We start from the raw sequence: 22236 nt of genomic DNA on the forward strand, positions 1-22236 counted from the left end.
GCAATGGGAATAGTAAAATAAACACAAATATCAATTTTCAAGTTTGAATGTTTCGCATAGTCAGAATCACACATTTATATACTCACTCAGAGTTATCATTGTTTCAAAATCTAAGATAAATAGTCATCATTTTAAGGTGAAGTTGAGATAAAATATTACCAAGATGTTACCTAAAAAGGTTGACTAAATAAGTGCATGAAAATTGTACCCATCTTGGAAGATTTGTAACATTGGCTGTGTGGTCTTGATAAAGAATAAAGGATTAATTATAATAATTCGCTAACTTTTAACTACTTTTAACTTTTTAACGACTTTTGAACGTCGATACTTGAGATAAGAATACCATATTTTGTTTTACTGGTCATTTCCACTACTAATAGTCCAATGCAATAAAAAGTCGGAGTCTTTATTCCATTATTATACATTAATATTATTGCACTTACTCAAAATTATCTTTGTTTCAATATCTATGATGATATAATCTTGAATTCAATTTGAGTACTGGTAAAGACTGTTATAACTCTTACAAGAGTTTCAATAAATATTTCAATCTCACAATGACAATCTTGTCAGTTGGAACCATCTTTTCAAAGCATAGTATCGTGAGTTTGTCTTGATCAAATGGCTTGAATATCGTACTTTTTCAATGAATAAAAGCAAAGATAAATAGTAATCATTTCAATTTCTGATTCTACAATCTGCAGAAGTTCATAGTTCAAGTCTGAGGTCTGTCACATTAACCGTTCGTGAGTTATGCCTGCATAAAGAAAAGAAAGCCCGGCACTGTGAGAATGAATGTTATCAAACTTTAAGAGTAGCGTCAAGATCAAGCTATCGGGACTGCTATTAAGGAAAATTTTATGTAAGATGATTAGAAACAACAAACTGTTGATCATTATTGATTATTCATTCAATCAAAGCAACAAAACGATACTTTCACTTGTTTTTTTGACCAAACCAGCCTTCATGATCTCAAGTAAGAGTTATTTTAACCTCAAATAGCACTTGAAAATCATCTATCATATTATGATCGTGAAAATAAATTGCGAATCGGCAAAAATTCATGGATTTTCATTTTAAGAAAACTGCTAAATTGTGCGAAGTTAAGGTCAATTTGGTGAATACAATTCAGGGCAGCATGAATTCAATTTTGCCATGTAACCATTAACGCCATCAATGGTGCAAATGCTGAAAATGATGCAAAGATGAGATTTGTTGTTTTGAATAATACTCTTTGTTTTTTAATCACTGTATCTTCCACCGAAGTCCCTTCAGCACCTTTCCTCTTTCTTTCAACTTCAGTTTATTTTATTTAAAATCTTGGATTGATCAACTGGAGCTTTGAGTTCATTTTCAACAATTATACTATTGATTTCATCGGTTATAACAGATCAAAAAATCACGCAAAAATGTTCACATTCCTGTTGACAATTTCAGCTCAAACGATGAGAGCAAAGCTACGACAATCAATAGCTCTTTGTAAGCAATCTTGTATGGTAAACTTATCTTTATTACTTTTTCTTAGAATAACATTAATTACCTGTGAGCAAGAAACTGACATAATTAAAAGATCTTGATCAATAAAAATAGTATATTCCAGCACCATTTATGATTACATCTTCATTTAGACCAAAGGTAAAAAGTGTCATCACATATGGATCCAAGTGTATAGAGTTATGTATATCTTCGTCCAAAAGCTAAAACAGTTCCACCGGTGCCATGGAAAATAACATTACAAGTAACAGTAAACCTCCACCTGTCCGTTCAAACGACCAAACACCCACAGCTCAGCAATCAAGGCAAGTAAATGTCAAGATTTAATGTTATATTCACAGTATATTGTCATTGAGCTTTCCAAACACAATGTCTATGAGCTAATCCCTTTTTGAGCGAACTGATCTAATGCCATCCAATACATGGTGTACATGGTGGACTATGGTGTAGACCATACTTTGCAATGGCATCAATCTTATGCTTAGCTTCACCATTAAACGTTTATTTTTCTCGTTTCTTTGTCTAGACGAAGTAGCGATGCTGGAAGAGGCTGGGATGTCTTTGAGACAACGATTCGTGGTGAAGATGAGTATGACTGGGCAATGTACGATAAAGTGATTAAACTGGTTAAATTAATAGTCCTGGTGGTAACTTCTTGCATTGTAATAATTAGCAGTTTAATCTCAAAAAGCACCTTTCACTTGATGGTTTCAATGATAGGCTCTCACCGATCTACTGTTTGTAATTTAAATAGTCCTGGTTTGGCTTCTGATCGTCGTTATTATATAACATTTGAATCAGAAAATGACGAGGATTATGAACAAGTGAGTAGGGAAAAAATCATCTGGAGTTGGTGTCTATTTTTCTGTCTGATATGCCCTGAGCTTTTAACTGCTCTTCGGAGTATTCGAGCTGTTTTTTCCAGTGGATCAACATGGCCAACATGGAAAGGTTTTGCAATGGTAAGTTCATCTATTGAATCCAGTAAATCTAATTTACTAATTGACTGTCATTATGCTTATGCTTTGTGAAATTCAAATCTTGGCCAGCTTTCAGAAAACAAAACAACAACCAATTACGATTAATAAAATGGGTTAATTTCATCTTTTGTCTCATTTACTAGGTTACAATAATGGAAATGTGTAGAGCTATTGGTATTGGAATATTGACTTTTTATATTTTGCCTTCATTAAACGTGATATTTGGACTTATGCTCACTTCGTCCATCTGTTTGGTACCCGTTTTACTTCAAACAATCTCACTGGATGATCTACCAAAGAGCAAGAATCTGCTGTTGATGAATATTATTGCAACTGGTTTTGCAGTCATTTCATTAATTTTATGGCCTTTTGTCTCTATTTACTCTGAAGAGGCAACTTCAGTGGGACAATTGATATCATTACCATTGATATTGATCATAATTTCCCTCGGTTGGGCCGAAAATTATTTACCAAGGGAATCTTATTATTTCAAGTTTTCTCCATTGTTGGCCATTAGTGAATCTTTAGCTACATCTCGCTATTTAATTTATTTGATCGTCGGACCTTTAAAGGTACTTATTTGGCTGTCCATAATGATAGCTGTAAATCATTTCAAGAACAATATTGCACCAACCCAAATGTTTTCTCGCTTCTATCTATTGACAACGCCACACTCAATCATGATCAAGGAAGACTCTAACATAGGATCTCCAGTTTATGTAACAAGTGATTTGATTCATATAAATTTGATGGCTGCTCAAATGGTTAGCTCACTTGTTTGTTATATTGCTGGTAAATTTGCGTGTAAAATTTGTGTCCAAACAAGTGCCTTCGCTTTACCGATATCTTTGACATCTCCATTGATCATTGCTCTAGCTACAGTCATTTGTCACACCAAAAGTAGATTCATTTGTCTGATTTACAACTACTTTACCTTTTTACCGGGTTATGTCTTCTGGTACTGTCCAAATCATCTATTTATTCAACACTGGTCTTTCATGGTGATAACCACTTTCTGGTTCACCTCTTATATAACAAGTGTCTGGTCATCTTTACACATCTGGTCACCACCAAGAGAGAGAACTGCTCGAACTGAAAAGCTATTTGTTTCCCCTTTGTATTGTGCTGCTTTCATCGATGTTTCCCTTGCCTTTAATAGACGACGTGAAAAACAACAAACCATCAGTGAATCAGATCTTACCAACCAATCTTCAACCGGTGGTTTGGGTCACTTTGACTCGACTGAACTCTCAGACCATGTGATACATGATTCAGATAGATTGACTCGGATCTATGCTTGTGTGACAATGTGGCATGAAACCAGTGACGAGATGTTACAAACGGCAAAATCATTAATGAGAATGGATGAAGATCAATCTGCTCGTGCAAATGCTCAAAAATATTTAAAAGTCGTTGATCCAGATTATTATCAATTTGAAAGTAATTATACAATATTTTATTAAGATAATGGTTCTTCGTAACATGAATGTTTGATCATTATTTTTGTTGTTTTTCATGGAAAAGATTGATTATTCAGTTTTATTCTTGATTTTTTCAATTTTACTCTAATTAATGAAATACTCAGCCATTCTCTCTTTCACACACATCATGATGATTTTATTTATATAATACTCAATTCATTATTCTGTCATATTATTTCACCTGAAAAGGCTCAACTGTCCTTTAGGGTAAATTTTGTTTTGACACTTTCAAATGATGAACCACTTTACAAATCATAGTGACTTAATTATGATAGTTAATCAACTTTCGAATAACTTGTTTAATTCAGTAAAATCAACAAATAGCTTTTTTTGCGTCGTTATTATTAAACTTGTTTACTTTTCTAGTCTCAGGTTGACAGTTTTTCAAAAAACCAGCTGACCAGGTTACTAAGTCAATCTAAATTGTGACATGAAGGATCAATTAGACGATAATTGCTCTAAAATGAAACAATAATTGAAAATCATAAAATTATTCATCAATATCGTTTATGGTTATTGGCAAAATCATTGAATATTAACTGATTTTATTGACTTCAATCGTTACCAAGAAAAATAACAATGATGAATCATCTGGTTGTTAGTTCGTCATTAATTAGTGTCGCTTGATCTAGTATTTTCTCATAAGATTACAAATCTAATCTGATTTTTATCTCGATTTCAGCTCATGTCATGTTTGATGATGCATTTGAATTATCTGATGAAGATGAAATGGCCATTAATAGCTATGTTAAACAATTTTTTGAAGTAATAAACGATGCTGTCAGCACTGTTCATAGGACACATCTGAAACTGAAACCACCAACAGTGATTCCAACTCCTTATGGCGGAAGAATAATTTGGACTCTTCCAGGTCAAACAAAGCTAATTGTACACCTAAAGGACAAGACCAAGATTCGTCACAAGAAAAGATGGAGTCAGGTTGGTTGATTGACCAAACAAAATGCAAGATTCTTCATCTAACTGTCACATATTCACTTTTTTAGGTAATGTACATGTATTACCTATTGGGTTATCTTTTGATGGACACAAATCTTCATGTTAACCGTAAAGCAGTAAGAGCCGAGAATACGTATTTATTAACGTTAGATGGGGACATTGACTTTTCCCCGCCAGCAGTCTTGTTGTTGATTGACTTGATGAAGAAAAATAGCAATCTTGGTGCCGCTTGTGGACGCATTCACCCTGTTGGTGCTGGTATTATGGTTTGGTATCAACGGTTTGAATATGCTGTCAGCCATTGGCTTCAAAAGGCTGCTGAACATGTCTTTGGTTGTGTCCTTTGTTCACCTGGAGCTTTCTCATTGTTCAGAGCTCGAGCTTTGATGTCTCCCAATGTTATGGCCACTTATGCTTCAGAGTCTAAAGAACCAATAGACTTTGTACAGCACGATCAAGGAGAGGATCGCTGGCTTTGCACTTTACTTCTTCAGAGTGGACATCGAGTTGAATATAATGCTGCTTCCGATGCTTTTACTCATTGCCCTGAAAGTTTTAATGAATTTTTCATTCAACGTCGACGATGGGGTCCGTCAACTATTGCCAACATCATTGATTTACTTCAAGATTATAAAAATTTGATTGCCGTCAATCAAAGTATCTCCATTTGGTACATTGGTTATCAAAGCTTTCTCATGTTATCAACAATCATTGGACCTGGAACTATTATATTGATGCTTATTGGAGCTGTTAATGCTGTCTTCAAACTTGATTACACTAGATCATTGTTAATCAACTTGATTCCAATCATGGTCTTCATTATAGTTTGCTTCATTGCCAAAAATGATTTACAATTGTTTCTCGCTCAAATACTGTCAGCTGCCTACGTTTTCTTGATGCTCGCAGTCTTGATTGGAACAGCTATTCAGATCAAAGATGAACCCTTTTCACCGTCAACTGTTTTCTTTTTCATCTTGATATTTACTTTTCTGGTTTCAGCTATTCTTCATCCTAGAGAAATTTCTTGCTTCTTTTCATTTCCTCTTTACCTTCTCTGTATTCCAAGCATGTATCTGATTCTTCAACTTTATTCCCTAATCAATCTTAACGTTGTTAGCTGGGGAACACGAGAAGCACCTTCAAAACCAGCAAAACAAACAGCCGAGGTAATAACCAAAGTAACTCAAAACAAACCTGGTGGAAGATCAAATGCAGTCCTTCAATTTTTAAATACAATGGAAAACCGTAAATCACAAGAAGCTAATATTTCATTCAGCTTAGGTAATCTGTTTCGTTGTCTGTTATGTACTCATGATACTAAATCAGCCAGTGACATTCAACTTGTACGAGTCGAAGAAGCAATTCGAGAACTATCAAGCAAAGTAAACACAAGTCATTACTCAGGCCGCCCAAGACGAGCTTCAGGTTAGTCTCAGTTTTCATCAAATATTTCCTTTACTGATACTTTATTTACTTTTTTACTAACAGAGTTATCCCGAGTAACTGAGGAAAGCGTCGTCAATGAAACTATTGCTGAAGTCGAGGAAGATGAGGAAGATCTGGATCAGGAACCAGAAGAAGTAAAGATTATCCGAGACGATCTAAGAAACCCGTATTGGATTGAGGATCCAATTTTCCGTAATTGTCCAGTTGTCTTCCTCTCTGACCATGAAACAACCTTTTGGAAAGAGTTGCTCAAAAAATATCTTCAACCTCTTGAAAAAAATGCAGAAAAAGAAGCACGAATATCTAATGGTTTAAAGATGTTGCGAGATAAAACCATGTTTGGTGTTCTCATGTTGAATGCGATTTTCCTACTCACAATTTTCCTATTACAATTGAACAAAGATAAACTTTCAATCACATTACCCTTTCGATTTGACCTATCCAGTCCAAAGCCTAAGGATGATGGTTACATTGATTCAGAAGAGGAAGACACTGCAAGCAAACTGGAACCAGTTGGAGCCTCATTCATCATTTGTTTTGCTATAATTTTGATCATCCAACTTATTGGAATGTTTAAACATCGACTTTCAACCATTTCCCATATTTTGGCCTTTGTTCAATTGGACTATTTCGGTCGTAAAAAGCTGACATTTACTGATGATGAATACATTGAAAAAAATGCCATCGAGATAGCCAAAGATTTACAATGTTTAAGAGGTAAGAAAGTACTTCAAACTCCTTTTTTCAATACCTACAGCTTTTTACACTCAACTCTTATTGTTCAAATCAAATTACCAACTTGAACTGAATCAATTTTTCAAGTGTAAAAAAGGTGACTGTTAACCTTACTCTAGTGTAACTTATCAAATTTGAAACAATCTAAAAACCTTTTCCTCTACAATTGCATTGTTTTTGTGTTCAATTGGATGGCATAAAATTTACTCAGCTCATGATTTACCAAATGAACCGTAAATTGATCTGATTAATATAATTAACTTTCAATCAAAGATATTTTAACAGCTATTATTTTTCTTGCTTCATAACCTGTTATCAATTGTATTAATTTTTTTGTTTAATTTTTTACCTTCACTTCAGGAATCGATGAAGAGGACAATCAAGAGGAAGTTAAAGATGAACTGGGCCAGAAGAAACCTAGTAAATCGATTAATGATGCTAATAAATCGGCCATAAAAGGTGATAATCAATCAAAAAGGATCTTACAGCGAAAGAATACAATCTTCAACTTGGAACGAAACCGAGAGCGTAAAGAAAAAACGTTAACACTTGATGTTGCCTTTAGGAAACGATTTCTTAGTTTATCATCACAAGATAATGAAGGTAACAATAGATTTAATTAGTGACTCAATTCATTTCACTTTGTCCAATTTACCACGATTTATCAATTCAATTGTCAGCTCTCTCTCAATAATATCAACACCAACAGCAACAATAACCATCTCGTTATTAATAATGTTTTCATTTTTATTTTTATCATTAACTATTCAATCAAATGCTCTTATTCATTACTTTATCATCACCATCATCAGCTGAGCCTTTTTCAATCATTACTTGTGTCCGATTCTTGTTTAGGTTTCAATTAACTGTCAAAAAATCACCGAACGATATCAGAAAATCTATTTAGCACAATTAGCTTTTTATACCTTTTTTTAGCTTCTTTTTGTTTCATTGTTTCATTTTCAATCTATTTTACTCACAATCTTCATCCTTAATTGTATTTCTTCACTCAGCAACTGTTGCAACTGATTTAAATGATTAAGAAACGGTTTAATGCCTAGTAAACGGTTGGTGGTAACAACAATTATCTTGATGAACAAGGAAAAATAAACAGATTCAGAAGTATTCAATGTGATATGGATAAACATTTCTGAATGTGTTTCTAATTGCATGCTAATCATGAAAGTACAAGTATTTTTGACCTCATCATAATTTAACCCGAATTTATATTAATTAGTTTAATCTCAAGTCTTTTTGAAAACAACCTTTGATTTAGCAAAAAAAGCTTTCTCTTACAAACTGATAATGAAATTTCATTGCATGTCGAGCTGATTGATGATAAACTTACTCAGCTTGTTACCTAATTTACTGAAAATTAACCAAATTATGGTTCCTATTTTAGACTGTCATTCTTGTAGTTTGACAATGTTCGTGTCAAAAACTTGTTTTATTGTTATTCAATCTGTTCAAATATACATTATATTTTGCCAATTTAATCGTTTGCTGACAATTTAAAGACAAGTTGAAAAATTTAAGTCTAATTGGTTAGTTAAACATGTTGCTATTTTTATTGAATACATTATAATATCGTGATTGGGGTTGTCAATTGATTTTCAATCATAAATGTATTCAATTCAACCACCAATCTTGTAATTAGTCTACTATAATTAATGGGACAAAAAATGAGAATCAAAGTAAATTATATTTGTGGAAATGTCATCGACTAATCAACTGATTTTCAACTTTTTTTAGGATTGTCTCGATTTGGAGGAAACTTGAGAAGACGACAAGCAATTGAAGCATTGGAACGACGTCGGGATAGACTTTTATCGGCATCAACTTGGTGGATTGACAACCAAACTGAAAGGTCATCATCTTCAGTGACAACAATCACAAATGGTAGATCAGATTATTCGCATAATCGTGTAAACAATCGATTCCGGGAAATAATCAATACAAACAGTAATCCTGTTAACATTTATAATGACATTTACCATCGACGCAATTTGGTTAATAACAATAGTTATTCGGTTTTAACACGTCCAGGATTAAGGACCTTTGGCCATTACATGTATACTAATAATTCAGATTATCCTTCATCATCAGAAGCAGGTTTCAACAATCACAACAATTGGTGATTTAACAATGTTTAATGGTCTTCCTTCGCTGGATAAGTCAACTCATTAAGTCAAACGATTTAACCTGATGTCGATGATTAAAGGTTATCAATGAAAAGCAGTCCAAATGATCATCGGACGAGGAAGTAGTTGACGAGTTATTTAGTTTATTTTGCCTTTCACCTGAGGCCGCGATAACAGCGTAAATAACGTGCAAAGATGGTTAAAGTTACATTGAAAAGGAAATACGGAAAAGAAAAGGAAGAAAAATTGATGATGATAATGATGATGAGAATGAAAGTGAATGTTGTTTATTGTCCCAAATATTGATCACGGAAATGGACATAACAACGAGTTATTATTGACATTTTCATTTAAATCATTCACCTTTTATCCTATCCTTGGGTCAAGTTGTACTAATGCTTCAAGCTGACAGACCAGATTTAGTTTTATTTAAATCTCAAGTTTTAATCAATGCATCAATTCAACAATTCAAATCATCATCTACTATTCAACATTTTTTTATTCAATTTCACATTTTAATGTTGGATCAATCCAAAGTTAAACGTTTGCTGCATTCGAGTTTAATTTTACTGTTTAATTGCTTAATTTAAAAATCTTATTGCATGATTAATTGTGGTTTATGGCTGTATAATGGAGTAACCGAAAATTGGAAATAAATTGTAAATTAAGATTTGTTATTAATATTATAAGTTTATAAAAAAGGAAGTTGAATGAATTTATTTACACCTAGAACAGAAGTAATTTACATGTTGGAGTGAAGGGTGGGAAATAGGAAGAGGAAGAAAAGGATTTGAAGGAGGGTGAAGATGATGCAGGGAATATTACAGTTAAACTTTTTCTTTTATCGCTGATAGTCCGTTATAATTTTCCTTAATGACGGAAAATACAACTGACCATAGTGAGTTCATAGCTGGTGTCGATGCTTTGAACTTTTTTACCAAAAAGGCCAATATTAATGGAAAGAAAAGAAAAAGCTGGGGAGGAATCAGAAGATATGTTTAGTTGATCATTGGCGAGGTATTAATTGATCATTGATCGATTCAGAGACCAGCCCTAAAAGATCTTAAACGTAAGCTTCGTATTGCTCATATCCTCCTTGTTCGGCACCAGCGCCTTGACCGTAACCGGTAGCACCTGAACCATAACCGGTGGCGGCTTCACCTCCAGCTTCACCTTCTGATTCATAGCCTGCACCGTAACCGGCAGCAGCACCATCATCATAGTTTCCTTCAGGACCACCGTAACCGGCATCGGCTCCTTCATAGGCTCCAGCATTTTCAGCTCCAGAGTAGGCTCCAGATTCACTTAAGCCACCGGCTTCTCCTTGGTAGGATTCATATTGAGCAAAAGCGACGGCGAAAAGGCAAGTAAGGGCGATCTAAAGGAAACAAAAGGACCAGTTAATCTATGATCTTAATACAGAACAACTATGCAAATATTGAAAAAAAATATTATAACAACTTACCAAAGTGAATTTCATTTTTAGGCTGTGAGCTAAAAGTCGAGAAAAAGGGGAAAAGAAAGGGTTAGTAAATTTGTCGATAAATTAAATTCCAATGATATCAAGAATTAGGGTCGTCGATTAGCGTTCTAAAGCGGTAAGAATGATTTATACATATGAAGATGATGTATATTGATAACATTAACTAAACTGGTTTAATTTTTTTGCAGAAGATCACTTATATTGTACAGAAAATGATTTGCAACAACTCTAGGATTTTATACACTATCCAGTAATAGTAAAGCTGCTCAGTTGAAGTAATCAAGTTGAATCAAACTGCTTTAAAGCGCTAATGATTGACGACTTTTGTTTCTTCAGATTTTCGCAGAACGAATAGAAACAAAAGTTGAGTAGAACAACAAAACAAAAGATAGATACGTACAGATTTAAAATCTTTGATTGAGTTTGATGAGAAAGGTTTTGTTTGATTGAAGTAAATGATTGAACTGTCGTTTGTGTTGCGATCAGTTGCTCTTTTATACAACGGGAAACAAACGGGAGTTCAGTAGTAAATATTGTGAACCAAAAAAAGAGTGAGAAAAGGATGGTTCAAATATCATCAGGCCAGACCCACTCTAACACCGAAGCCAATTTGAGAATACAAGTTTATCATCAGATCAGAGCCTCTTTTGCTTCTTTTTTTTCCTGCATTCATCTCTTTCGTTACTTTCCCTTTTTTCACTTTCATTTTCAATCTTCTTCTCAATCCAGTCCTTCTATTCTAATCACCACCACAATCATCATTATAAATAATATGATTATTATTTCCACCATTTCTCGCTCATTGTCTTTAAGTCAGCCAGAAGTAAAAGAAGTTGCTTTTCTTTTTCCATCAAATATATCGTCCGCTAGATTAGACAGCCATTCTTTCACCACTTGAACTGTATAAATTGATGAATTTTGTATCGGAAGATGGACGATAATTAAAACCATTGTCAGAGTTCGCCAATCAAGTCATTTCAATTACCCCTGTGACAATCACCTGACCATCTGATATGCCAAAGCTTGAATATCCAGGCTAATATCCTTCCTATTAAACTCCTACCAAATGATCATCTCTGGTTTGATGTGATTTCAATTAATAACAGCAGGAATAGATTAATTATCTAATAGAAATTTAAACACTGAAGAACCATTAAATCGGAAATTTCTGGAAAAGAAAAACTGAAATGATTAGATGGAATAAATTAGCTTCTTTACATTTACCTTAAGGCTTGCGAAACTATGAGACACTCTGAGATTGGAAAAACATCAACAGATTTAGATTTGAAAATAAATGTTAGCACAGTTTATGATGAAGACGATGATGATGATAATGATGATGATGATAATATAATAATAATGTAAAATTTATAAACACGGTAATCAATGCAATGCACATACATTTTAAGAACAGTTTATACACTTATAAACACAACAACAGTAACAAAAAAAGCAAATTGGATCAACAGTTGGTTCGCTTTTTGATCCGGAAATAGTGTCCAGTTTGAGAAGGATTAATTTGGTAAGCTTGTTTTGGCCCAGGCTTAGTAATGTTGACCTCAATTATTTTAATATTTACTCAATTGATTGTGTACCTCAAAGAAATCAAGCCTCGCCCGTTTTCTTAGCTGTTTATTTTAGCTAAAAAATATTACCCTTTAGGCTCGCCACCATTTCTTCTCCCTCTTTCAACCTCTATACAGCTAAATACAGCAAAATGTCATTTCGCACAATCTCTTTTTAGTGCTATTTTAACTAAATTTTCGTGTTAATAGATTCATTGAAATTATACAAATCAATAGGAGTCTGAATTAAAAATTATGATTTTGAAACAAGACAAACAGATTAGTTTAATAACAGAAAAAATCTTTCAATATAGAGATAAATCACTCAATTATGATGCAAATCAAATGAAAAGGTGTTGATTTACATGAAAATTATGACAACCTGAAATACTGATTTATTAATTATGTTGCTTTTTTATTTCATTAAACAATTCAAATTTGAATCGTATTATCAAGTCATTTTTCATTGATCCAGTTGAAAGTTGAAAATAGTAGTCTATTAAATTGCTAATTCCAGATTAATCAATCAACCAAGTATCTGCTATTATAAGATTACGATGCTTTAAAAGTATCTTTATCATTAACCTTTCATGTTTCTCTTTATTTGATTAGACTGGTTTAAGCCTTTTTTGTTTATCATTTATAATAATATATAAATAATCATAAATTATGGTTAACTCCGTTCAGGTTAAAGGTGTAAATCAGCATTTAAAGTTGCTTGGTTAAAGTGTCAAAATAAATTGTTAAAGTCCAATTTTGAGTGTTTCTCAGTGATTTCAATGGTCACCTAATTATCTAATGACTCAGGAAGCAATTGGGTTTTGAACTTGTCAAATTAGAGTTAATTGGAGGCATTAAAAGATGTATTTGCAAACAATTAACAATTCAAGGTATAAACAGAAGGCTTAATCATTTGATGAGATCTTTAAGTCAACTGTTTTTTGTTGGTTTGATGGTGTTTTTTTAATGCAGTCACTTGAACTCGATTGTACAATATTCACCAATTTACTGATTAAACAAAAAATGATCTGTACTAAATTAGTGACAATCATACTAAATTGTAGTAAATCAAATGCTTTTGATTGTTTCTCATTTAAGTCTATTTTGTACTATTGTGTCCTTTAAATCAAGATAATTAACTTATTGATGATTGAGTCAGTGACTTGTGAAAGTATGTGTTTGCTGAAAAACATGGTTGACCTGATCAGATTGAACTTTGTCGGTGATTATCAAGCTTCCGCTGTAAACATTGATTATTTCAATCGTTTTTTCACCTCCAATCGAGATTAATTGAAGTTAAGAATGTTCAATCATCACTTGAATAACCCAAGTTACAGGCATTCTTCCTCATGTGGCAATGATTTTTTGTTATTCACAGTAAAGTGAAAGTGAAATTGTCAAATACATGAGATAGACGAAATGTACATGTAATGGTGATATTGATACTAGCCATCGATCTTTGGACATTAACTATTCACACAGTGATTTAATTTACTCATTTTTGACACATAGAGGTATTTTGACTGTTTAAATGATGATTTGATTTGATTGAATAAAAGTGACTAGATTCAATTAAGCAATTATTATATCTTCCCTGACCACATGTTTTTAGCTCTGTATTAAATAAACGAGACAAAATGGTCCTTATGTTGAGACAAGAGTTGAATTGTGATCTGAATACTCACCTCTAACCCCAAGATAACTGGCTCATCAACGCTCAACCAAAATCCTCAATTGTTGATCGATCATAACCGGAATTTCATGAGGAGTTCTTAATGATAAGCGACTTCAACATAGAAAAACTGAACAGAAAATAATTAAATAACAAATTAGATAAAATTATCGAAATACTAAATTATTAGAAGAATCTGGGCGAATATACAATAATTGCAATTCAATAATTTGATTATTTTTATTTTTTTTTGCCTTCTCTTGATACTCAAGGCGGTGGACTTTACCGCCATGGGTGTTGATTTCTTGTAAAAACACCAGATGGAATTGCTCTTTTCCGACTGTATGTTAAGCAAAACTGTAATAAGTTTGGTTTCATGCTTTAATAAATATTTACTCTGTTGATTAAATTTTAATTAATTTTGTAGAAGTTAACTGTGTCTTAATTTTGATTTGCTTAATTTTGCAAATTAATCTGTGAATTGCTTCTTGGACCGTTTCCGTTTTTCTGTTTTTGGCTTCTTTCATTGACTGTTATTCTTGGCCATTTAAATGTTTCACACTAAAGTGTGTTCAAATGCTCGATTCTTATTTGTCGGGACGAATCGAAATTTGATCGATTCATTGAGAGTTGTCACACGATTATATGCGACCGAACCAAAAGTTGTACCAAAAAAGCCAGGTCCTGGAGGGGCTGGAGCTAAAAAAACTTATTCACGTGAGAAACCACATATTAATGTTGGAACGATAGGACATGTTGATCACGGTAAAACTACACTGACCGCTGCAATTACCAAAGTTTTAGCTGAGAAAAAATTAGCTAAAGTCAAGAGTTATGAAGATATTGATAATGCCCCTCAAGAGAGACAGAGAGGTATTACAATTAATTCTGCCCATGTTGAATATTCAACTGCAAAAAGACATTATGGCCATACAGATTGCCCTGGTAAGTTTTAATGTCAAATTATGTTTATGTTTTACTTATTATTTTAAATTTTCCTCGTAATTTTCATCTAGGTCATGCTGATTACATTAAAAATATGATTACTGGTACCAATATTATGGACGGTAGCATTTTAGTAGTTGCAGCCACTGAAGGACCTATGCCCCAAACCAGAGAGCATCTTGTTTTAGCTAAACAGATAGGTAATAGATTTAAAATTAAAAATTAATCAATCAATTGATCTAATGTTAAATTTCATTCGCTTCTAGGAATTCAACACATCGTTGTTTATTTGAATAAAGCTGACATTGCTGATAAAGAAATGGTTGAACTAGCTGAAATGGAATTAAGAGATGTTATGACTGAAATTGGATTCAGTGGGGACAGTGTACCAATAATAACTGGTTCAGCTTTGGCTGCTTTAGAAGGAGCTAGCCCTGAAATCGGTCGAGATTCAATTCTTAAACTTTTAGATACCATTGATGAATATATTCCCGAACCTGTTAGAGATCTTGACAAACCTTTTATGTTACCGGTTGAAAGAACTCATGCCATTCAAGGACGAGGAACTGTTGTAACTGGTAAAGTTGAAAGAGGGCTTCTCAAGAAAGGAGATGAAGTTCAAATTTTGGGTTTTGATAAAGACATGAAAACAACAATAGCTGGAATTGAGATGTTTAAGCAAATTTTAGATGGTAAGTTTGCATGGCTTCGGTCAATAGAAACAAGCTTTATTAATTTAAAAACATTGTTTCTTTTTAGATGCCCGAGCTGGTGACTCGATTGGAGCCTTAATTCGAGGAGTCAAACGAGAAGACGTTCGTCGTGGAATGGTTCTGTGTGCTCCTGGTAGTTTACAACTTAGCGACCAGGCAATGGCCAAAGTTTACTTTTTGAATAAAGAAGAAGGTGGATTCCCAAAGCCCATTTTGTCCCACCTTGTTTCTACTTTGTTCACGATGACCGCAGATATGAGGTTTAAACTGGACTTCCTTGATAAAGAAATGGTTATGCCCGGTGAAGATATTGAAATGAGAATAAGAGTAAGTCTATTGTTTTTTTTCCAATTCAATTTCAATACTAATTTACTTTTCTAATTCTCTTTTCTTTTTAGCTTCCTAAATCACTTGTTATGGAGAAAGGTCAAAGATTTACAATTCGTGAAATGGGATTCACCTTAGCTACTGGAGTTATAACTGAAGTTTTACCTAACATGACCCTAACAGAAAAGCAAGCATTTATGAAGGGACGAACGCGAAAGGAGAGAGAAGCTTTTGCTGAAAAGTATGCGGAAGTTTTGAAAGAATATACAACAAAGCCGATTCTTGGTTAAAAAATTTAGTCATTTAAACAGATTAATATTGGAACGTCATTAAAATCAACATCTTTTTCACTAGAAATTGTAATAATCATTACAATTGACATTTTTTGCATAGATCACCTCTGTTTGACCCTTTTGTCAATGATTAAAGTTTCAGTCCAATGAAACTTGTAGCTTGTTAGTTATTTATAATACTAATGTTATATTAAAAGAAAGTAAAATTTACCTCAAAATTTTGTAAAACTTTAATTTTAATTAAATGGATCAAAACTTTAGTTATAACCAACAGATTTCAAATTTAACAGTTACAAATCAAGTAAAACGTAGCAAACTTATTTACCAATCCAATCTGATTGCTTGCTTGCACCTATCAATTTGCCATCTTCAATACCTATTTTTAATATCAAAGGTGAAAATTAAGATATCGATAAGGATTTTTTATTTTTGTGAAATACGAGATCCAATTGAAAAATTGCAATTGATTTATCGATTTTATCGATATCAAATTGTAAAGATTATTGAAGAAAAAAGTATTGGTTTGATTGCTAAAGAGTACTCTTGGATCTATTGTTAATTGGAGTAACTACTGCATTTACTAGTTTCATCTGGATTGCCTTGATTTATCTCGCTCTTACCATCTAGACAAAAAGAGCTACAATCACATGTAACTTGCTCATTTCTTGTGCGTGCTTCAATTCTCAACGTGTAATCTACTCTTTAAGCCCTATTCTGATAAGTTTGTCAACGCTCTGTTTAAACCATGAAGTTCGCTGCCAATTTATCTACAATGTTCAGTGACCTGCCCACTTTACAGGAAAGGTATGAATATGTCTGCTTCAAGTGTCCCGTTAAATTTGATGCCATTGAATGTCAGGATCCATATATGTTAGCCATTAAGGATTGGCGTAGACTGTTTGAAAATTGTTCAGTAAAAGGTGCTAAACTACCGAAATGGGAATTGATAAACTCAGTGCCTTTATTCCTCGAGTTTCCTGATCTTCGTATTCCAAGCTTTGAGGAATATAGACTTAAAGTTCTCGACAAAACTTTAGAATATGCCAAATTTTTGGACTGTCAAAAGGTTCATCTTATCCTTGGTGATTTGCCTTTCAAATCAGAGAATCCTGATCAAATTACTCACCTAACCGAGAAGATGACCACTTTATTATATCAAGCCGCTCATTACTTGGAGTTGGAACATGTAAATTGCGTGATTGAACCTTTATCATTGAAGGAGCGTGAAAGATATTATTTAAGATCTTATAAATTAGCAGTAAAGATACTTGAGCAAAATACCAAATCTAAAAATCTTCGATTGTTAACTGATATCTATCATCTTCAACGTGTTGAAGGTAATTTAACGGAAGCTATCAACAAGTATATGCCGCTAACTGGTCATGTTCAGATATCACAAGTTCCCCTAAGAGATTGTCCGTTTAACGAAGGAGAAATCAATTATAGATATGTATTAGAAGTATTAAGAAAAGTCCACCGTGGATTCATTGGATTGGAATACAAATGTACCACTGAAGATGATTTACTATGGATCAACAATTATACTAATTGAGAGGCTATTTTCCCGTTGTATTCAATCTCAACTGTAATTGACATTCTTTCTTTATCTTTACCATACAAATTGTTTTATTTTTCTGCCAATAATGGAGACATTACATGTATCTGTTGTACGTTTATCTTATTTTTCAACCTGCTAACCAGGATAATTACTTTGCTGGAGTAATAAACTTTTATATTATGTATCATTTTTGATTGTTAACAGATTAATTAACCAGTCTAAAATTTAAATCAAAAGTAGAAGACTCTAGATACAACGGACATTTATAGCAAGACATATCTCACTTGACCAGCTGATTTAAAGGGTGATTATGGAAGGATTTAGTTGATTAAACATGTAAACCATTTAAGGTCAACAAAGCCAAATTTAAACCAGGAAGGAAAGTCGAAAGGACCAAGACATAGATGGGAGGTGGATCAATAAAAGAAAGAGAGAAATGTTACCTTCTTTTCACTCTTCTTCTTTGTCAGAAGAGACAGATTTTCTTCCAGGTTTATCCATGGTTACGCGAGTCTCGGTTTGTTACAACTATTTAACAACACAAGAAAATATACCAAAATCGGACCATCTTTATCATGATTATTATGACGATGTTAATGTAAATAGCTATCAAATATGTGTGTTTATCATCTCATCCCTTTCCAGTTTATTTATATAACTGTGTTCAATCTTTCGATGATATCTTAATTATGTGGCAAGTTAGAAATGTTGGTTATCATCAAACCAGTGGAAGCTATTATAAATTTACGAGATTGTCTCTAATTGAATCTGCAAAAATTCATTTGGTCGGTTCAAGAGGAGGAAAACGTGAAAAACATTACCTGTGTATGTGAATCAAAAACCTTCAACATTTTTATAGACCCTGAAAGTAATCATTAAACAAAGCCGGGACTTCTCTTTACATCAATTGATAATTAACTGGCGCAATCATTAAGGTGTCTAGATTATGGACAATATTCCAGTTTTATATTCAACTAATGTGAAAAATATGTCTTCTAGTCAATTTATTGAACAGACTTTTAGCGAGTCTTGAACACATCTAATTGAAGCGACTAACAAATGTATTGAATATTATTTAGTCATGGATGATTTTGGCAATAATAATCTGCAAAGAAATATTCAACTCAAGAATATTGAAGTCCATCCAACGGAGCAAACCTTGATATTAAATTGTGAACTTGAACCTTCTTTGAGAATAGGTTCTTCTGAGAATAATTTTCTTGAGACAAATCGTGAATTCCAGCGTTATATTAGATTGAAATCATTGGAAGAGACTAGTGATGTTGATTCAATTGTATCCCAGGTGATTGCCAAATCAAAAGGTTTATTAACCATATCCCATAGAGATGAAATAAAACAGCTAATAATTTATCTGAAAAATCGTTCCATCCAATCAACCGTCCGAGCAACAGCCACTGGAGCAACCTTTGACTCTTTTCGCCCTAAAACAGCTGGAGCTCGCTTGGCCGATTCTAACCAATCCTTTAATAGCTATAATGTCGATAATAACCAACAGCCTACTAGATTAAAATCATCAACCTCAGTCAATTCGTTTTCCAGTAACGGAATTGACAAGAATATTGGCAACCGAGTTGGTGACTCATTAAATATAGAATCGATATTTGGAGACATCAAAAGATTAATAAACAGAGTTCTGCCAGATGAGAGTCAAAACAATGGAATCACGTTGAGCGCGGTTGATGATTATATGCAACTTTTGTATGAAAATTATTCTGAAAAGATAAGAGGTGCTTCAGCGATTTACCAATTGACCCTTAACCATGAGAATCTACTTCCCCTGTCAACCAACGAGCCTCTCAATTGTGCTCTTTCTCGAGTTTTAAGAGAAGATGGAAGAAAAAATCTTGATCTAGGAATCATTTTGACTGGTATATTTGCCAATTTTTCCGTTTATCGTCAATTTCACCCCATGATCAAACATTTCCAACTCGGTGGTCTTTGCTTAGAAAATATTCAAGCAGAATTGGAACGAGAAGAATCATTGTTTACTGATCTGGCCGATATCCAAGCAGCGATGAAAGCCGAATCTCAAAGTTTGTCAAACTCAAGCTCTTTACATTCATCGCTAAGCTATTCTCATTTATCAACCTTGTCAGCTTCAAGTGTTCCAGGATCTCGAATGTCTTCTGCCGTGCTATCCAGCGAATATGAAAGAACCTTAAGAAAATACCAAAGTCTAGTCATCAAACAAAATCTTTTTCTTCGAGCAGCATACACAGTTTTACTGCATCTGTCGGAGGATCGTAAGAAAGAAATCAAAATGGTCAACAAAGGGATTATCGAATGCTTGATTAAGACACTTGACCGAGAAAATTGGCTTCAATTACTGTATTTGGCAATTTACTTTCTTAAACGTCTATCTGTTTATGGTGAAAATAAAGATGCCATGATTTCAATGGGAATTATTGATAAGATATCGGCAATTTTGAATAATCAAGTTGCATCATCATCGATTGGTCATCTTGTCAATACTCTTGAATTGGTTCACAATCTCTCATTCGATACAAATTTCAGATCTTTAATGGTACAACGCAATCTAGTCTCTAAAATTATCTCATTTCTTCATAAAATGACCAAGTCATCACAGTCATCCTCAATGGTTTCATTATCTGAGAGTAATCCAACGTCAACTCATAACCTTATCAATGGTTCAAGTGCAAAACAAGTTAATCCAAACTTCATTCTTGACAAATTAATCTATCAAATAGTTTATTTATTTACAATTGAAAGTAAGCACAGAGTACTGGTAACTCTTTCCCTGGGCCCGGATCAGATTCACTCGTTAACCAATCGAGCAATCAAATGCTTGAATGACTCTAAACTATCTTATCCATCAACTGAGTTAATGAGCTTGCTTATTAATCTATCCACCAATCGAAGAAATGCCCAGTTAATTTGTGATAAAGAAAGACTCAAATGCTTATTAAACCACATTGTTGCCGTCTTATCCAACAAGATGTCTATAACTCAAACCGATATAATGGTGCTAAAACTAGTCCGCAATTTATCTCAACATGAAGATTCTTATAAAATGAATTTTCTTGATTACATTGAAACTCTAGTCTCTTTATTAGTTGCTCGCCCTCCTCAATCCATTGATTTAAATACTGAAATATTAATGACCCAAGGTCATAATCAAAATCTGACTAATGGAAACGAATCAAATTGGGATTCAATGGTTTCCATTGAAATACTTGGTATCCTCTGTAATATGATTAATCTTCCTGGTGTTGATTGGTTGACTCTTGCAAGCTCAAAGGGTTTATTTAAATGGCTGTCGACTGTTTTATCTGCCAATGACCATACCTATGAAGATGATTTAATTCTTGAATGTATTTTGGTAATCTCGTGTATAGCTAATTGTCGTGATGCTTGCTTATATGCTCTCAACTGTGATTGTCTCAAACTATTAATTAACCAACTTAATGCTAAGCAAGAAGAAGATGAAATTGTTCTTCAAATTATTTTTATTTTTCATCTTATGCTTCGTGAATCTGATGTTCGTAAGATCATTCTTGCTCCTGAAACTCAAGTGATGGCCTACCTGTTTGATTTGATGAATGACAAAAATCCAGAGATTCGTAAACTGTGTAAATCTAGTTTAAATGTTATCTTTGAATTTGAAGATGAACTCAAGGATAAGATCAGGGAAGAGAGTTTTAAGATCTACAATAAACAATGGCTTGAGATGATTCTATCAAGACAAGAAAATGGTATTGGATTTGGAAATGAAAAGCGTCGATTGACTAATGGAAGTTCAAGTGGCAGCAATATTACCAATAACAACAATATAATCGGCGTTCCTGGAGCGAACGATAATGAAATGCAGGATGAATATGAAAACTATCATCTAAAAAATAACGATACTGATGAAGATATTATGGGAATCAACTATAATAATTTGTTACTCCATACAGATGTACTTTCCGATTCCCCTCCTTCATCAGGACCCATGACTGATGATCAAGAGGCATCTTCACTGTCAATGAATGAATCAATCAATCGTTCATCATTAAATTCACGACCACAAACTGGATATAAAAAACGAGGAACTGGACGAACAGTCAAATCCAGTTTACGAAATGACTCGAGAACACTTAACAAAGCTAAAAGTTCTAATAACATTCTGCATTTATAATTTACCCTTAGAAATTTAGTTCAAAATATTTAATTGAGAGTTTCAAACTGATTGTCAATACATGGTTTAAAAATAATAAATCAAAAATGTAATTAAGGATAAATGTTACAATCACTTCAATGTGTAAATTTTTTCATTAATGGATAACTGCTTACTTTTGGTTGGACTGAAATTAAGCACAACTAAAGAAGGGCTCAAAAATAATTAATTATTGCAAAAATTTGATGGAATATGAATTTCTAATCACAAATTGTGATTACCGAAAAAAATAATGAAATCAAATGCAT

General features: G+C 33.3%; 5 protein-coding genes across 5 annotated transcripts; 4 read left to right on the plus strand and 1 right to left on the minus strand.

The window, feature by feature from the left end:
- Positions 1-1579: 1579 nt before the first annotated feature.
- LOC107362642 (chitin synthase chs-2-like) lies at positions 1580-9915 on the plus strand. Its single transcript, XM_015929744.3, has 8 exons — positions 1580-1799; positions 2021-2456; positions 2618-3914; positions 4638-4894; positions 4960-6337; positions 6401-7075; positions 7454-7696; positions 8846-9915. Exons 1-8 carry the CDS (start codon positions 1720-1722, stop codon positions 9229-9231), a joined length of 4752 nt encoding a protein of 1583 aa, XP_015785230.1. The 5' UTR covers positions 1580-1719; the 3' UTR covers positions 9232-9915.
- LOC107362643 (uncharacterized) lies at positions 9905-11168 on the minus strand. The gene is made up of 3 exons (XM_015929746.3): positions 11118-11168; positions 10700-10728; positions 9905-10612 (listed from the first exon to the last, which is right to left on the minus strand). Exons 2-3 carry the CDS (start codon positions 10712-10714, stop codon positions 10298-10300), a joined length of 330 nt encoding a protein of 109 aa, XP_015785232.1. The 5' UTR covers positions 10715-10728; positions 11118-11168; the 3' UTR covers positions 9905-10297.
- A 3172-nt stretch (positions 11169-14340) lies between these two features.
- On the plus strand, positions 14341-16450 carry LOC107362475 (uncharacterized). Its single transcript, XM_015929547.3, has 5 exons — positions 14341-14899; positions 14971-15099; positions 15166-15591; positions 15659-15939; positions 16011-16450. Exons 1-5 carry the CDS (start codon positions 14506-14508, stop codon positions 16227-16229), a joined length of 1449 nt encoding a protein of 482 aa, XP_015785033.1. The 5' UTR covers positions 14341-14505; the 3' UTR covers positions 16230-16450.
- Positions 16451-16898: 448 nt separating this feature from the next.
- Gip (hydroxypyruvate isomerase-like protein Gip) lies at positions 16899-17977 on the plus strand. The gene has a single exon (XM_015929548.3). It carries the CDS (start codon positions 16978-16980, stop codon positions 17782-17784), a length of 807 nt encoding a protein of 268 aa, XP_015785034.1. The 5' UTR covers positions 16899-16977; the 3' UTR covers positions 17785-17977.
- A 306-nt stretch (positions 17978-18283) lies between these two features.
- On the plus strand, positions 18284-22052 carry Kap3 (kinesin associated protein 3). Its single transcript, XM_015929545.3, has one exon. The coding sequence runs from the start codon at positions 18872-18874 to the stop codon at positions 21947-21949; it is 3078 nt and encodes a 1025-aa protein (XP_015785031.1). The 5' UTR covers positions 18284-18871; the 3' UTR covers positions 21950-22052.
- The last annotated feature ends 184 nt before the right edge of the window (positions 22053-22236 follow it).

Source organism: Tetranychus urticae, chromosome 1 (genome assembly GCF_039701765.1).
Source record: "Tetranychus urticae isolate SD_2017Ah chromosome 1, NJAU_TeUrti_SD_1.0, whole genome shotgun sequence".
Taxonomy (NCBI): Eukaryota; Metazoa; Arthropoda; class Arachnida; order Trombidiformes; family Tetranychidae; genus Tetranychus; species Tetranychus urticae.

Bases quoted from the DNA above. Each gene is read 5' to 3' on its own strand.
- LOC107362642 (XM_015929744.3), top strand. From the start codon at position 1,720: ATGGAAAATAACATTACAAGTAACAGTAAACCTCCACCTGTCCGTTCA. The intron at 7,076-7,453 runs GTAAGAAAGTAC...CCTTCACTTCAG, and splicing joins AGATTTACAATGTTTAAGAG to GAATCGATGAAGAGGACAAT. The intron at 7,697-8,845 runs GTAACAATAGAT...AACTTTTTTTAG, and splicing joins ATCATCACAAGATAATGAAG to GATTGTCTCGATTTGGAGGA.
- Gip (XM_015929548.3), top strand. From the start codon at position 16,978: ATGAAGTTCGCTGCCAATTTATCTACAATGTTCAGTGACCTGCCCACT.
- Kap3 (XM_015929545.3), top strand. From the start codon at position 18,872: ATGGATGATTTTGGCAATAATAATCTGCAAAGAAATATTCAACTCAAG.
- LOC107362475 (XM_015929547.3), top strand. From the start codon at position 14,506: ATGTTTCACACTAAAGTGTGTTCAAATGCTCGATTCTTATTTGTCGGG. The intron at 15,100-15,165 runs GTAATAGATTTA...ATTCGCTTCTAG, and splicing joins TGTTTTAGCTAAACAGATAG to GAATTCAACACATCGTTGTT. The intron at 15,592-15,658 runs GTAAGTTTGCAT...GTTTCTTTTTAG, and splicing joins GTTTAAGCAAATTTTAGATG to ATGCCCGAGCTGGTGACTCG.